The following is an 18,171-nucleotide window of genomic DNA, read 5'->3' as shown; positions in this document are numbered from 1 at the left end:
TTCAGTGAGACACCATCCTATCATTGAAATTGGTACCTTGCCAAACTTTTAAAACATAGGCTTTTGAAGTGAGTGTCTCTTTTGCTAGTCAGGTGTACTCTACCAGGTACTGCTCACTACTTCTCTAGTGATAAAGAAATTGTTGACTGGGAAGTATGAGGATGCTAATTTTCTAAGTAACAAATTCTGATTCTCTTTTTCACGTGCTAAGACCTGGCGTTACTATGGTGGAGTAGGAGTACCTTTACCACTTTATCCCAGTCTGTGTTGCAGAGTTTGAGTGTTGTCTGTAGACTTGTACTGAAATGACTGAGTACGCTTTCAAAATGGAAGTAGGTTGGAGAAAAAGGAACATGCTGTGTTACTCAGCATATGAATGATAATCATAATCATGAACTTGCTTAAATTTCATATGCATTTCAATATATGCTATTATATTTTAATAAGTATAACCATTTAAGTCAGATGTAGTTAAATAAGGCAGTAAATTTTCAAAACGTGATTTTGCAGGTTGGGGTGCATTTTTTGGGGGAGGTGTGTCATGCAGAGACATAGTCATAGGTTCTTCAAGCAGTGGGCAAAACATACACTTTTAGTTTTCTGTAAGTTTTTTAATTAGTATTTTCAGTTAAAACTCAGTTTGCGGGGTGGGGAAAGGAAGAAAGTTCACTGAGGCTTTTTCTCAAGGACTTCGTCTGAAATAAGTGGTGTGGATATTGTTACTGGATGACTTCTGAAAGCAGGAAAATGTCTCTTATGGAGAGAAAGCCACTAAGCAGTTCTCGTATGCTGGACCAGATTGAATTCTATTATTCAGAATATAATTAATTTTAATACAGTTTATGCAGTAAAAAGTGAAAGGAGCAGTTGCTCTTTGTTCAGAGTCTAATACTGTAAATCTGAGAGTTCTGGAAACTTTCTTGCTCATAGTCCTGGCAAACGCATGATCTATTTGCCCATATAATAATATAATAGCAATGTAATGCAAAAATGTTGTCTTCAGGGCATTTTTCTTTGAATGGAAGACAACAAAGAAACACTAACTATAACACTCCAGCTCTGATAATATATTTAAATAAAAAGAGTGAAGTAGCAGGGATTTTTGTCTTGTCCCCATGGTCTGTAGAATGTCTTGACTCCCAGAAGTCATAAGTAACTGTTTGGATGGGGTTTTTTTATAAATAGTGTAAATTCTTACAAACTAACTCTACTTTTTTTTCTAAACATATTATCAGTTTATGAGAACATTGTCTAATTTCTGGATAACCTACTGATTTAAGAATACAGAAATTGAAAATTCGTAACTTGCATTCTGCTAATTGGTTCCAACTTTTATGAAACATTAACTTCTGTAAAAGCCTTTCAGGGTATATAAAGAATGTATATAATAGAAATTATTTCCTCCATTTTTTTTATATTTAATTGTCAACCTTTTGATTTCATTTGAAGGCTTTTTAACTGCTTTGCATCCTGTTCATACTAAACTAAGTAAATAGACAAGTAAATACTGCCTTGCAATTTCATTATGTGTATGGCTACTGTTGGGGCAATTGAGGTAAAGCTATTTTCTTCCTCTAATTCTAGTTTATAGGAAGAAATTGTGTAATGATTCCTTTAGTCTCCTGGGTTACTCATGGGACTGTGGATAGAAAACTTCTGCATTGGTTCGTGACCAACCTCAAGCTCTGATGTCAAATTGTTTGCATTTACTGCTGCAGAGCTTAGAACTTGAAGATACAGAATTATGTTTACAACCTATTCCTCAGCATCTGGTTCATTAGACTGAAATTGAAGATTACGACTTCATTTCTTTTTGGTCATAGCAAATACAACTTCTGTAACTGAGGAAGTCAAAATCATAAATATGATTGGCTGGAAGAGGGAAGGTAAATTAGAAACCAAAGGGCATGCATGCAGAAGGTTCTTAATAACTGGGAACTCTTAATAAATACGCTGTTTTAACTAAAGGGTTGTGGCAGATAAGAGGATGTGATCCTGTTCATGAGTGTGATCTCTAAATGTGTATCATGATCATGGAGTTGAAGTGAGGGTCAGAGGAAGGGGCAGTAATAAACCACATTAAAATATATCCTTGATTAATGGCTTTTGTAAATTCCTGTTGACTTGGTAACACTTGTATTTTGTGGGTATATGACATTTAGTGGAACTTTTTGCCCTTTGTATTTCAGTGATAGACGTTTGCTACAACCTGCTCAGGTATGTGACATTCTCAAAGGAGTTATATTGGTCATCTGCTACTTCATGATGCACTATGTTGACTACTCTATGATGTATCATCTGATAAGGGGACAGTCTGTCATAAAGCTCTACATCATCTATAACATGCTTGAGGTAAGAATGTTGGTATCAGAATATGAAGCATGCCTTTTTCAGACTATCTAAAATGTTGTGTTATGGTATTGGTCCTTAGAATGTGGCACATCTGGTATTCTCACAAATGTGCACACACCCATGATAATAAGCCTAGATGCAGTGAAACAGGCAGATTTGTGAAAAATAAGTTTTTAGAATCTGTTTCCAATTGCCTACTTTCTGGAGCTTGTTAATCAATTCCACAGCAGGAAACTTGAGAAATGAAAATGAAAGGTGTGTCTTAGGAAATGCAAGACAGTGAATGAGGTTTTGAACTCACTGAGCAAAGTAGAAACTGTTGATTTGAAATAACTATAAGATCCTGAGAGAGAGAGCAGAGAAGGAAGATAGTAGAAAACATGGAATTTGGTTTTTAATCCATCATTATGGAAATACAGCTTTCATTGTATGCAAGGACACATGTTACTGCTTAACCTGTCTGAGTCCTGGCTAGCAGACTTAAGCCTGAGTACATAAGCAGTAAGTTGAATGAATGTAGTGACACAAGAAAAGGAAATTCTCTTTCAGGAGGCAAGATAAAGAGAAATTCTGGTGAAAAAATAGTTTCTGTTTAATTATTTATGTAAAGCATGAGATTTTTAATTGCACTTCTATGATTAATGATTCACAAAGTAAATAATGTTCTCATAGCTACAATCTTATCTCCATCCTGCAAATATAGAACATAGTAGGAATACAACCTCATAAAAAGGACTCACTCAAGGCTTTGTACACAAAAGTTACTCTGCTAGGAATCTGGGATCTCTGAATGACATTAATCCTTGTTTGAACATCTGTTGTACCTTTGTTTGAAGACTGTTAAAACAGGGTTACACTCTGCTAAATCTCAATATGTTGTCTAAAGACACTTGTTCTTTCTTCATAAAATACGAAAATATTGCATAAATAAAACACTTTGTTATCATAAGTGAAATAAATATCATACAAGCCACCTCAGTTGTTTATTCATAGGTTTTTATTTTCCTTTGATTTTAGATTTGCTGAAAAATATGTACAAATATTAAATTAGCACTGAGTTACTATATCGATTTTAGTTGTGTGGGGTAATACTTATCCATATATAGTTCCATAATTGATGAGAGATTATCACTTACTAAATAAATCCATGTGCTCAAAATAGTAATTTCTCTTTATTTCAAGACTACTTCAAGTCACTTAGTGCTATACTTTCTCATCTTACCAAATAATTTGAAGCGATACTACAGTGTTTGCTGTGAATTGGAAGCCACGTGCCATTCCATTTTGAATGAAGAGTTGAATTATTTTGCTATATTTAGCAGAATCAAAAGCATGTATCTCAACTAAGAAAAGTGCTGCCTGAGTGTTTCTTTTAGGAAAGAGAAAAATCTATTACCACTCATGGTTATTAGAAAAATTATATTAGACTTTGAAGCTGGAAACAGTATTTAACTACCATAGTGTCTCATGAAACCAAACATGCCAAACAGAGGGCATGTTTTTAAGGGGCTTTTTTACTATGGCAGCTTGCAGCAGTATTGGCAGAAAATGTTCATGGGATCCCACTGAAGGACTTGGTTGGTAGTTAACTTTCAACAGTTTGAATATTGGCTTGCTTAGACTGCTTTGGTGATTTTTATTAAAAGTCTTTGCCATTGATGCAAGCAATGTTTTTTAAGGAACTGTTAATGTACTTTTTTTAAGCAATATGCTTTACATTTTTTCACAAGTTTTCAGAATAGGAAGATCTTTTTAATTTAGTGAAATCACTGAGCAACAGAGATGTTTACAATGTCCTAATGTTTTCGGCTGTTGGCAAGTCCAGGGAATATTGTCCTGGACAGATATGAGGAATGCAAAATCTTCAAATTATGTGCTGAATGCTCCCAATAGACAACCTGAGGGGAGCATTCAGCACATTTGGCTTAAATGACACTTTTCTTTTTTAGATTCAGACCCACCGGCTCCTGCTCCTTGTGAAGCCCCAGTGTGCGTTATGATGGTGACAGCACTCACCATGGAATTCTGCTGGAGCCTGGAGCCGGCATATAGGGTTTAGGTAAGTCATATTTGGAAAAGCAAGCAACAATATATTGTGGTGGGTTTTAATATTTTCTATCCTTTCAACTAAGAAACAAGGACTGTTTAAATAGCAATGAAACAAAAGCCACCATTTTATCTATTAAAACCCTCACAATATTGTGAACAAAAAAATTACCAAACTCCAAGCATTCTGTAGTTGGTGTTACTACACCAGGTATAATTATTCAATGGGTCATCACAATGAGCAGGAACCAAATCATGCAGATCACCCTAATTTACAAAATCTAAAAGCCGAAAACAATGCCACTGTAAATATCTCTTGAACTGATCAGATTTATGATTTCATCAGCTCACAGTTTTGTTCATTCTATTTCATAGGTGATACTTGGTAGTATATTTTATAGTTTACTTGAAACATCCTGCAAAATTTTATTTTAGTTCAGCTTTCATATTTTAGGAAACTTCATTTAATAAATGTTTCTTTAATAAGTATGACTTCACTCGCTTTGGTATCTTTACCGTGAGAACTCTTAATTTAAAAAGTCAGGAAATGATCCTGAGTCTAGGTTTATTTGTGTTGTGCCAAGAACTTACTTTCTCTTTAGTAGATATGGTTCAACATTTGAAGGTACATTATGCACCTAGTCCTCTGTTGCTACATCTTGTTTTAACGTGTCCAAAATTGTCATCTTACAGAAAGACACTAAGAGAAAATATTGTCTTGAATAAGTAGAGGTAGTTTTTCATATTTAACTGTTTCTCTTTGGTTGAATTAGTAAGCAATGAGAGATAACTCTTTTTCTAGCCAGACATGTGCCTTGTGATACCAAATTTAAATTTTGAAGTGTTGTTTTTGTTGCCCTGTGCAGCTTAGTTTTAAAATTACTGAACTGTAGTGTACAGACAGAGAAAACCTCTTTCCTTGTAATGATATTCAGTTTTACATGCTTGATGATGATGATGAAGTGTTGAGAACTGATGGAACTCCATGTGACCTTTCTTGCTCTGGTATTAAATTACAAGTTAAAATGCTGTGCATATGTTTTCTATCTTTAGAATTACAGCTAGGAGGTTTTTTTCTTACTTAGGCGTATATTCTTTGGATTACACTTCAGGTGTTTATTGGGTTTTTTTCCAAACTAATTTTCCCTTTTTGGCAGAATTTCAAGTACCTCTTGATCACTCGTGTTACACTCCTTTTAATTTTGAATTCCGCTTTATGCAGATATTTGCATAAAGTATATACTTTAGTATACAGGGAACAGTGGAGCCAAGTCTAATTTCCATCCTTTTTGTACCTGTAAGCTGATATTCTTAGTCATGCATCTGAAATTAACTTTTCATTGTTTTTTTTCCCCTATTAAACCCAGAGGGATGGGGAAGAACATTTATGATAGTTTGACACAACATACATATTGCTTTATCAAAGGCTGAGGTTTGAACTGCACTTGAATGTCTTTCAAGGAAGCATCTAAAATAACAACACAGGATTGTTTATCATAAATACTGTTGAAAAGGGATAGTAAATTTGAGAGGGAGAGTAAACTGCTGAGCAGACAAAAGGAACAGTATCACTGTAAAATCCAGAAATGCAATAAATAAGAGATGAAAAGTGATAAATATGTGAAACTTTTTTTAAATTGAGCTGTACTTACAGTGGCATATTCAAGTGTTGGAGAGAAAAGTTGGTAGTGAAAGGCAGTAAAAAGTTGTTCTTGTTTAGGTGGCTGATCGTCTGATTTCTTCATTTGGACAAGATATTTTGGATGCCCTTTATTGGACAGCTACAGAACCTAAGGAAAGAAAAAGAGCTCACATAGGTGTGATTCCTCACTTCTTCATGGCAGTGCTGTATGTCTGTATCCTTTTTCTGTGATAAATTGCAAAATTTTCTAAAATAAATTGAGTAATTGCTCTGCATTATTTTATTTTAATACATTTGAAAAACTGATAGTATTCCTAAAGCAGTGTTCCTTTACTTGCAAAGTAAAATTGCCAGTACCTACCAGCTTTTAAAAAAATCCCTTCTCAATGGTATACCACTGCAGTATCAGAGAGCTTTTTAAATACCTGTAGTAAAGTGAAAAGTGAAAAACAGTAATTGGTACTTCGTGGAAAATTTGATTTCTAATTTGTATTTGAGTATTTTGGGTCACGGAGTCTTGAAGACAGTGGGGTTTTTTTTAGTGGAATGTAAATGCATCTAGCTTGAACATATTTTCTGGAAATGAAGGGATAAACTTGTGCGTATTCAGGATGCAAATGTGCTTAGTGTGAAATAACCTAACAGTGAATTGGTGAAAATTATGTCTCAAGTGATGCATAGTCCAGTAGTTATGGTGATGAATTTAGAATTTTTGAACTTTTCTCTGTTAGCTCTGAAATCTTTAGACTAATTCTGCATCTTTTTACCTCGAATTTCTTTTCTTCAGATTGTATCACTGTTTCTCCTGATTAATGTCATTGGGTTCTTTTAGAACAAGAAAATTTAATTTAATTATTACATGCTACAAAGCACTGTGGGTATATTACATACGTGTAAGTATTGTCTTGCTGTAATTCCGATTGTCATGGATATAGGAACTTTTTTGTTAAACTTTAGAAGCAAAAGAGGAAATTTGAGGTTTGGTGCTCTTCAGTACTGTTGTGCAGAAAAATTATTTCAAATATGCTTCCTTAACTCTGCTATCCAGTCCTGCATGCTATTCTTATAATGGTTCAAGCAACAACCCTTAATGTGGCCTTCAATTCCCACAATAAATCACTGCTTACCATCATGATGTCCAATAATGTAAGTATGGAGCTTTATTGTATAGCTACCCTAATTCATTTCAGCATCCTTTGTCTTTGTGTATCATATGTCTATTCACATATTATTTGATAATATGGTTTGTTTTTATCAGTTTTTCATGAATAAATCTAACTAACTGTTTTTAAAAATTGCAGTTTGTTGAAATAAAAGGAAGTGTTTTCAAGAAGTTTGAGAAGAACAATCTTTTCCAAATGTCAAATAGCGGTATGTATAGCTGTGCTGATCAGGAGAAAATGTGAAGTGAGGCTCCTTTTTTTATTTATTCGTGTATTTAATGTATTCAGTGTATTTAATATTCTTACTACAATTACTTTATCTTTGTGAATTTGGTTGTTCTGACTTGTATTCCTCATCACCCATATTACTGTTTGGTTCAGTAGGATGAAACTGATATTCCACTTCAAAGAACACTGGTTTTCCTTCTATAACTAGTTTTTATTTAAGGTGCTAAAACAACCTATTGATTGAAACACCTGTGTGTGTGCCAAAATACCCATGCCTCCAAGTGTCTCAAGTCTTCTGTTTTCAAAAAGTTGATTCTGTAGCATGCTATGTTGGCAGTGATCTCAGAATGCCTCTTGTTGGGCAGTTGTGAGGATGGATCTTGAAATACTTCCCCCCCCATCCCTAAAAAAAGAGCCAACCAACTAACGTAACAATGAAGTAGCTGGCATATAAAGAAAATACCAGAGATGACTCTTTAAGTTTTGATATGCTGTAAAAATAATAGCAGAGGGTACTTAGGAAACATGCTATGCTTCTTGCACTTATCTGTGTTGCTGCTTAGTATGAATTTTGGGAACTTGTACTCAGTGTGTCTCAGAAGAATATCCTCTCATGGGGGTCCTTTCTAATACTGATATCAGCCATCAGAAATATTTGTTGAATTCTGGGTTTCGAAGCTAATAGGAGAGATTGCGCTTTCAGGCTGTACTAGAGCTTCTTTGCTTGTACTGTTTTCATAGAATCATTGAATAGCCTGTGCTGGAAGGGACCTCGGAAATCATCTAGTTCCAGCTCCCCTGCAGAGACACCTTCCACTAAACCGTTGTCCAAGCCCCATCCAGCCTGTCCTTGAACACTTCCAGGAATGGGGCATCCACAGCTTCTCTGGTCACTGTATTCCAGTGACTCACCACCCTCACAGTGAAGAATTTCTTCTGTATATCTGACTTAAATTTCCCCACTTTCATTTATAAAGATAAGCAAAGAAAATAGAATATACTTTTTCATTCCAGCTCATAGTTTTTAAACTGGAGAACCCAAATGTGCCCTAGGCTAAAAAAAAAAAAAAGTAGCTTGCATGAGGTTTTGAGTTCTGGCTGCTGAGGTGATTTTTTACATGCAAATGTTAAATGGCAATTGCTCTGTAGTTCTTTGGATGAAAGACTATTTACAAAAAAATATCACATAACAGAAAAATTAGCACTAAATTTTAATCTATCTCATAAAGTTCTTAAAAACACAACAAAATAATCTTTACAGCTGGGTTGATAAGCTGTTTATTCTGTGTTAATAGTATTATTTTTGGTTCCAAGGTTTAATTACCTCTATTTTTGAAATTGAAGGTATTTAACTTTACAGTGAGAACGCCTAAAAGTGATGTTTACTAAAATACTGACAGAAAATGTAGATGAGTTTTTTTAAATTTCCTTAGTAATGCAGAAAATAGCTACAAGTATGTGTCTACCTCTGCTACATAAAGGCAAGGCCTCTTTCTTCAATTAAATGTTAAAATAAACAAAGGACTGATATTAGAAATGGCTAGTAATTTCCTCCATAAAAAGAAAAGTATATCAATGTTTTATTGCTGGATATCATTATTGAAGACACGTAATAGCAATATCAGGTCTTCTTTTATCAGCTGGTGGAAAAACTGATGCCATTCATTATACCACATGGGAATGGAAGCAGTGAGTACCTACATAGAAGAGTGCACAAAACAAGCTAATTTATTCCCTTCAAACAGATAAGTTTTTCTGGAACACTTTTCAGTATGGTTATAAATAGCAGTGTTTTTCTTCTCAGATAAATAACAGAAACAGGTTTTTAGTAGAGATTTTCACCTCTTTTGAACTTGAATAGATTTACTGCAGCACATCTTCAGTAAGGATGGAACAGTATTGTTGATGTATTCGGATCACTTTAGTATCCTTTAAGTGTGTTTTTTATGCAGCTGAAATAGTGATGTATGTTGTGTTGGCATGCTATGCCAATGCCATATCCTGCCCCTGGAACTCAGGCTAGGCTGGTCCTGTCGGCTGAGCTTCCAGTTAGGCATTGGAGTGTGTCCTAGACACCATGTGCTTAAACTGCATGCCTGGACTGCACTTAACTGAAACAAAACACTAAGTATAAGCCCCCCCCACGTATTTCCTACCTTTCTCAGTTTCTTCCAGCCGTTTTCTCAGGTCTGCAGTCTGCTGTAGGGCAACAATGACAGCGACAGCTGATTCAGTTTAGATAGAATGAATTCCCTTTTCCATCCCCTTTTCTTGGGCTCTGCTCAAGATATTAGTGTTGTCAAACACGTTTTCAGTTCAATGAAAAGATACTGATTAGTATACAGTAGCTAAATTATAGTAATTCTTGAGGGCAAAAATGCGAATCTTGTAGAGATCTGAGGAATTTGTCACGAATAAGTGAAACTCCTGTCTTATTTAATATGTTAATCAAAAGAAGAATATGATCTAGCAGAAAAGATAAGCAATAACCTCAAGAGTAGATACTGTGTTCAAGAGAAGTTGCTCCAAATAGAAAAGCAAGTTATCTTGTGAATCGAAGCATGAGAAGAGAAATGAACTGTTGAAGTTGTACTTCCTAAGAAATGTCTTGTATCACATGTTGAAATACCTCACAGAGCCTTGCCTGGCTCAAGCTGGTATGTAGTAAGACATCAGGAATTGAAGTGCCACCAAGCTAGGAGTTTAGATCTGGATATTGTGAAATCATTTTTACTTGGCATTGTGCTCAGCACCACTTTGTGGACAGCAAGCTCATGTGTACTATTTTCCCTAGTATTTCCATATCTAGACTTAGTGTCAGTGGACACAGTGATCCTCCTCACCTTTGTATGGCCACTTAAAATTCTGCTGTAACAGCTAATTCACTAAAAGTTCAAGACTAAAAGTACTGTGAATAATCTCCATAAAAACTAATTGAACAGGCCATGAGATATGCATTGGTTACGTTGCTATCTAATAAAACTGAACCTGTTATCTTTTAGGTGCAGAAGGTCAACAAACCTTGGGGCTTATATAGCTGCCTGAGACTGCAGCTGTAGCATCTGTGACTTCAGTCATGTCAGTCCCGCAGCTTTGATTGTCAGCTGCAGCAAAACCACTTCTGCATTGTCACCCTGACTTTCACTAGGAAATTCAGGTGCATCCAAGCAGTCTAAATACTGTGACTGTTGGAAAAGACTTCTATACAGAAGACAAAAAAAGTTTTGATTTGTTGTAGCAGGAAGAAATATTTCCCTTAATTTAAGTAGTATATTCTCTTTTTTAAATAGTTATCTGTAAACTCATTTCATAGTGTCAGGATTAGTGAACAAGGAGACCAGAATTACAAAGAGAAGCTCTTTCATCATTGTGGAATGCCCAGCATGCTGCCTTCCTTTATGCTTTTAAATGTCTTATTTTAATTTCAAGCTGCGCTCTAAATTAAATTTTTTTTCACAAAACGCAATTGTGCCTCATACAAAGAAGTACTTTAGGTGTAGTGCATTAGGTTATTTGCTTCAGTTGGCTGTTAGGCTTGACTGTTTCCAGGTTTTTAAATCTTGTGTCAAAAATTTACTATTTTTACTCTGAAGTCTTAGGAACTTCACGTTTTTTCTTTATAATTTTGTATTCTTTTTTAATTCTGTATTTCTGCTTTGTTCCCAATTTATCTGTCTCTTTGATTAAAATAGTGAATAGCCTTTATTTTTATCTTTGGTCTTTGGAATTCAAACTGCTTTCTTTTGTGGCTTTATGTTTTTTTTAATACCACTATTCTAATCCAGTTGTTCATTTTAAGGACAAGGGATTTGGGGGCAGGAGTACATTTGAGATCGGTGCCCCCTTGATGATTCTTTGTTCAATCTTTGATCCTTTCTGGTGCTCTGGTCACGTGTTAAGAGGTAGCTGTCACTAGAGCTACTTGGGATTTGCTGAGCTGTAAACCAAAAGATCTTGTTTCACTTCTTACATGTTACAATTTATAACCAGCTTGGGATCTAAACATATAAACACTGGGATTTACATGATAAAAATTATTTTTTTTCCTTCCTGATTCAGCATTCCTTCATGGTGTGCCAGGGAGTCTGAAAGGAAATAACTAGGTGTTCTAAAGACTGCCCCACTTCTATGTTTACCGCTTCTATTCATGTGACAACCTTCATAGGCATACGTGATTTATCCTAATGGAAAAAGGTCTTGTGGCTAGCTTTTGACATGTGACCGCTCATATCTACTCACTTGCACCACCAGAGGATGCATGGAAGCACAGGCAAATTCAGTGCCGTCTTTCAAAAAAATCTGAAGTGTGTATGGGCAGTACATAGTATGGTGTGTGGCCAGGCTTCAGGGCCAGCCCTAGTAAGTGTGCAGGTTAAGCATGGCATTGGAACGCAGTTTATCACAGAAACATAGAAAGACCTAGTATGGAAGGGACCTCAAAGGTCATCTAGTTCCAACCCCTCTGCTGTGTACAGGGACACCTTTCACTAGACCAGATTTCTCAGAGCTCCATCTAGCCTGGCCTTGAACACTTCCAGGGATGTGGCATTCACAACTTCTCTGGGCAACCTGTTCTAGTGCCTCACCACTCTCACAGTAAAGAATTCTTTTCCTAATATCTAATCTAAACTTACTCTCAGTTTGAAGCCATTTCCCCTTTGTCCTATCACTATATGCTCCTGTAAAAAGTCCCTCCCCATCTTTCTTGTAGACTCCCTTCAGGTGATGGAAGGGCATAATTCGGTCACCCTGAAGCCTTTTCCTTTCCAGGCTGAACAAACAAAATTCTCTCAACCTTTTCTTGTATGAAAGGTGCTCCATCCCCCTAATCATCTTAATGGCCCTCCTCTGGACTCACTCCAACAGGTCCATGTCCTTCCTGTGCTAAGGACTCTAAACCTGGATGCAGCACTCCAGGTGGTGTCTCCCCAGAGTGGAGAGGCAGAGTCACCTCCCTCAACCTGCTGCCCACACTTCTGTTGATGCAGCCCAGGATACGATTAGTTTTCTGGGCTGCAAGTGCATATTGCCAGGTTATGTCCAGCCTCTCATCCACCTGCAAACCCAATTCCTTCTCAGCAGGTCTGCTCTTGATCTGTTCATTTCCCAGCTGATGTTGATACCTTGAGTTACCCCAACCCAGGTGTGACACTTTGCACTTGGTCATATTACACTTCATGAGATTCCCATGGGCCTATTTCTCAAACTTGTCGAGGTCCCTCTGGATGGCATCCCACCCTTCAGGTGTGGCAACTGCACCACTCTTGATGGTCATCTGCAAACTTGCTGAGGATACATTCGATCCCTTCATCTGTGTCATTAATGAAGATATTAAATAACTGATCCCAATATGGACTCCTGAGGGACACCACTTATCACTGATGTTCATTGGGACTTCATGCATTGTATGTCATCAGGACTATGCATGGTATGTGCTGACAAGAGGCTGGTCAAGGGGATAAATATATCTGAATTACTACTAGATGTCAGATTGTCAACACTTAGGAGCATGAACACTGTGAAAATAAACTTCTTAATCGTGTGCTTGTGGAGGTAGCTGAAGACCATTTAAAATGTCCTCAGTCTGTCATTTTGGCTCTCATTTAATCTTGTCTTATAATGGAAAGAATTATTGGAGGTATACTGTGTTCTAACAGAAAAACAGTTGATGCTTCTCATAAATACTTCTTGGGATACATGTCAAACTGAGTTGAAATGGCTTATATCAGTCTTAGCTAAGGATGGTCATGATGGAGAATGAAGAAGAGAGCACTCTTTCTTTCTACTTTATTCTTTGTTATGCTAAAGCAGAGTAGAGTAATTTCATTCTGCTACTACCTGAGCTCTCTGTAAATGAACGCTAACATTGGTGGCTTGTCACGGTTTCGCTAAATTCACAAATACAATAATTTATTTTGCTTTAGTTGTTCTTTAAGAGCATGTTGTCTTTAAGTGTGAATCTAGGAATGTAGCCTTACTTGCTCTATAGTTCGCCACATCATCTAAGAAGTGGCAATACATGGTACAGGAAATTCCCCTCACATGTTTAAAAAAACATGAATGTACATATGTAGCATCAAACAACTTTGTAATAAATGATGAAACATTACTGCTGCATATTTTGTATTGTGAAATTTTAACTGGGATTTAAAACTGATTACCAGTGGTTGATTTGGATATCCTGAAGCCTTTTTTGTCCTTGTCCATAAGGGTGAGAAATGAAATGAATTTTTTAATTGTTTGGGATTACTGTTGAAATTGCTGTAAAATGCTGTCTCCCTTGCTTGCATCTCTGACAGTCAGTTGATGAGAGAGATGAGGATGAAGAGGAGCAGGCACAGTCATTCGTCTCACTCCTAACAGCCTTGAACAGCTGCGACAGCAGAGATAACAGATTAGAGGGGAGGCCAATGAGAATAGGAAAAAAAAGCAGAGGGGAAAAATAGGTGTCAGCCTGTCACCCAGTCTCAGAAATTAGTGGAAGAAAAATGTTTATTATTATAGCACAAGTGGAAATTTAAAGCCCAAGATGTCCCTTCTCCATTTAATCCTGTCGTCTGGTGAGGTACATAAACCAAGCAGGTAATAAATGTCTGGAGGATTAGCTTGAGACAACGCTTTTATATTTAGGCTTGAATTAAGGTCCTTAATTCCCACTTGAGAATAACTGTCTATAAAGGCCCCCTAAGATCTGAAGCACTGAAGATGAGATCTGTGTGTTGTCTTACACGTAGCTGACCAGCAATGTATCATGGCAGTGTGGAAGTATGCAATGCGGGAAATACAAGATGAAACCTGTCTGAGATTCTGGACAAAAGTCTGAAAACTCAGTGATTATTTCCAGGTTGCTAATGGATGTGATAAAGAATTTAGATCAATGAATGCTTGACTGCATTTTAATCCATTGGTGACAGCGCCAAGTGGTATCTCATAACTAGATTTTCCAGAAAATCTGTGTTCTGGTCATTTGGGCAGTATTTTGTGAATTTAGAAGCAAAGAAGAACATGCTTGAGTTGCTGGAGTGTTATTGGCAAGAAACTGAGAAATTATGATTATCTATGTCCTGGTTTTTTCTGCTTTAAATTTATTGTATTGAAGAATTTCCTTGTTTCTTCCCCCATAAATACATCACTTCTTGTGTTTTGGAAGCTTGTACTTCCTCTGACCGTTCCCGAGCCTGTACTGAAAGCTGAATTTATGTACCCCAAGACATGTCTTTTTTCGTGTGTACGTTCAATCTCATTCTTCTTGAATCCTGTGCTTTTTGTTCCCCTCTTCTGGAGGATTTGGTCTCTTCTTTTTGCTCCATTTTTTCAGGCTTAAAAGTATTTTGAAACTTCTGTTTTAAAATGAGAGGTATTATTATACTGTGTTATGCCATACACACCCTATACAACTGCAGCCACAAGCATTGTTATTCACCTGTATTTAGTCAGAGATGATGGAAGCTGACACAGAGTCAAATTTTTTTTTTTTTTGACCAGCTCAATTTTTTTGTGTTTTTCTGAACATTTCTATTTCTTTTTTCCTAAAATCAGTAGCTAGAACCCCACAGAATATAGGAGGTACTTGATGAAGTGAACTCTTTGGATTTGGAGGTGACTTGCCCACAAAGAAATCATTGTAATGGTTATTAACAGATGTAATAAGCAATAACAGTATCTTCACAGATTTTTCTAATAACTCTGTCTTCTAAAGAGACTTCTTTGGACTTGCTAATTGTGATATTGTTTTAGGTTTTACCCTGTTTTTCAGTAATTTCAGGAGGGTGTTTTTTTAGTAAGCTAAAAAATGTGATGCTTTCTTCCTGAAGCAAGCTGTATGCATCATCTCTGGAGACAGGGCACCAAAGCAGAACAAAAGACTGCCCTGTCTGGGAGGGCAAGTCATAGGACTTTGTGTGTAGTCAGAATGCTTTTGTGTTACAGCACTTAAAAAGATACAAGGGCTCCCTGAAGCAACATCTCAGCCTTGGCCATATTGATCAACATAACTGGTCTACTCTGGCCTCCAATCAGGAGGTCTGGAGACACACCATCTATAACGCCGCTGCTTCCTTTGAGAACGCACGCAGGATCACTCTTGAGGAGAAAAGACAACACAGAAAGAATCGTGCCTTGCAGAATATACCACTAAGGAGTCTTTCTGCTGTGCCTTTTGCAATCGGACATGTCTATCTCGTATTGGCTTCATTAGCCACCAGCGTGCCTGTAACAAATGGGGATAGAGCCTTTCCCAAATCTTCGTTCACGAAGCCCAGCCATGAATGAACAGTACTTATGGTTTTGATAACTGCTGATACATCCTGCTGGTCCCTTTTAAGGTGGCGATGTAAAAGACTGGTAGGAACCTTCTAGCTAAGGCAGAATAGTTGTCTTGAAACACTTTTTTTCTTCTTATTACTGAACCCAGTGTACAGCAATTTGGATATCCACAATCTGTAGAAAATGAAATGCACCTTGCTAATACCTTGAAAAGACAGATGGGTATATTATCTTCATTTTTGTACCAGGAGATGCTGGTTCTTTTTGAGTCCCAGAAGGAAAGCATAAATTTTATCGAGAAAGATGATTATTTTATTAACATATTGGAAAAGGTGATAGTAAGTCACAACTTAAGTCCCCTCTGCTGCTTGGAACCCTGAGGTGGGGCAGCATCGGACAGACCAGGCCACAGCCTGCTGCAGAAATCCTGTCTGTGGTGTCGTTCCCAGCTGGTTAAATAATTTGTGGAAAAGGTTATATAACCCAAAAATCAATAAATGATAGAACCTCAGAATGAGTAGATACCTGTATATGCAAGCAAATGTTTCTTTGGAGTTGACAGCTTTTTTTTTTTTATCTAGATATAAAGGAGAGGTTCACCAATTACGTGCTGCTACTAATTGTATGTCTAAGAAATATGGAACAGTTCTCATGGAATCCAGGTGAGTAAAGTAGTAGAAAAATTAAATAAAACATGACAAATTCCTGTCCAATCAGCAACTGTATCTCTTACTTCTTTCCTTAATCTGAAAGATAAAGGTAACTAAAACATTTAATTAAGTAATCTTAATTTTGTCAAATACCTTAGATTCTCATTTTTCTATTTCTGGCATTCTTTTAAGAGTGACTCTATCCTCTGCTAGAAATATATGTTGTTGTGCCATAAACATGCATAGTTATATTTCGTGTAGTGTATGGAATGATTTCTTCCCTGCCCTTTCCTTTCCTTGGGGTACACAGAGAATGAAAGATTCCCTAGAAAATGTTATTTTGCGAGGCTGGAATTTGATAAAGATGTTAAAAATACCATTCTTAATTTAATATTGATTATACTTAGGATTTTAATACCATATTGAATAAATATTGAATAAAATATTGATTTTTATTTTATTAAAACATTGCTTTAATAATTTTGAGCCTCATCTATGTGGTGTATTTTGCTTTAATGTTTCCAGTCTACCTAAATTTTAGCGTCAAAAACTGCAGGTGCTCTGCCTATTCCTTATATGTACTGAACCTGTACTATCTACTATTTGCAAAGGTTTTTTTCCTAATAGAGATAAAGCCTTACAAAGTAAAGACTTTGGAACCTTATCCTAACTGTGCTGAGATTGTATAGTACTGATAAGTTTCTAGAACAGTGATGGAATAAGGAAGATGCACACTAAGTGCTGAGTGGTGATGTTAAGTCATGGACTCTCAGACTCCTGAGGATTTTTTGCGGTTGAGCAGAAGTGTTATAATCTTTATTTTGTATCCTGGCATTAAATTAAATGGCCTAACATGTTTCTTCCCAACCTACAGATCATCTTTGGGTGTTATTCCCGGATGTTTGCATGGTGGTTGCTTCAGAAATTGCGGTGGATATTGTGAAACATGCCTTTATAACAAAATTCAATGACATCACAGCAGATGTAGGTATCCTGTTTGGAATGCTGAGTGCTCTTTTAAGTTGTAGTTTATTTTCCTAATATTTTTTTTTAAGCATTAAAATTTTTTCCAGTGCAGAAAATGTAAAAATAGTTATTTTCATATATAACATATAATTTGGAAAATCTTGATTTCCTGATACAATATACTTCTGAGCATCTTTTAAATGGGGAAGTAACACCTCTGCTTCTAAATTAGTAGTTCCAGATCCATAAATTATTGCAAGTGTTGTGTAACAGCTCACATAATAGCTACAATTCACATAACTGGCAGATGCTTTTGTGAAGTGATCATTAGTTAAATTGATGGAAGGTTGCTTGTTCTGCAGTCTAGACAGAGCTTGTACCATTTCCTAACAAAATAGTTTGTGGGTTAAAATTCGGGCTTTTGGAAAAACAGACCTTGTTAGGCTATTTTAACTGTGCTCTTGCATGTGTGTTAAAAGTGGAATCTGAAATCAGATTTTTTCCCACTGTCCCTGGAGCACTAATATGAAGTAGGTTATGTTAGTTTCCCACTCCTGAAATTTCTTGGGCCGCATATATTATCCAGTCCTTCTTTTAAAGCAGTAGATGAGGTTACTTCTTGTGTGTTGCAGCATGATACATTGGCCATTTGTCTTCCACATTGTGTGAATTCAGATGCACTTGATAAATTTGTGAAGATGTGAGTTAGTGTCTTTTCACTATTAAAACCACTTTTCGGGAAATGAGATCAAAACTTGTGGAGTGCTGTCTTTTTCAACAGCTCTAAAGTAACTGCATTGTACAGTAGAGAAACAAGTGTAATAGATGCACTTAATAAGCTCCCTTATGCCAGAGGCAT

General features: G+C 36.4%; 1 protein-coding gene across 4 annotated transcripts in view; it reads left to right on the top strand.

Moving 5' to 3' along the window:
- TAPT1 (transmembrane anterior posterior transformation 1) overlaps positions 1 to 18,171 on the top strand; it is a 50,849-nt gene that overhangs the window by 20,413 nt on the left and 12,265 nt on the right. For all 4 annotated transcript variants that reach the window (XM_032685336.1, XM_032685335.1, XM_032685338.1 and 1 more), the window contains 6 exons: positions 2,190 to 2,352; positions 6,119 to 6,254; positions 7,089 to 7,186; positions 7,342 to 7,411; positions 16,278 to 16,358; positions 17,221 to 17,330. In XM_032685336.1, coding sequence (XP_032541227.1) covers positions 2,190 to 2,352; positions 6,119 to 6,254; positions 7,089 to 7,186; positions 7,342 to 7,411; positions 16,278 to 16,358; positions 17,221 to 17,330 — 658 coding nt within the window. The remainder of the gene's footprint in view (positions 1 to 2,189; positions 2,353 to 6,118; positions 6,255 to 7,088; positions 7,187 to 7,341; positions 7,412 to 16,277; positions 16,359 to 17,220; positions 17,331 to 18,171) is intronic.

This window comes from Chiroxiphia lanceolata, chromosome 4, assembly GCF_009829145.1.
Source record: "Chiroxiphia lanceolata isolate bChiLan1 chromosome 4, bChiLan1.pri, whole genome shotgun sequence".
In the NCBI taxonomy this organism is placed as follows: Eukaryota; Metazoa; Chordata; class Aves; order Passeriformes; family Pipridae; genus Chiroxiphia; species Chiroxiphia lanceolata.
This window is presented reverse-complemented; position numbering and strand designations above follow the sequence as displayed.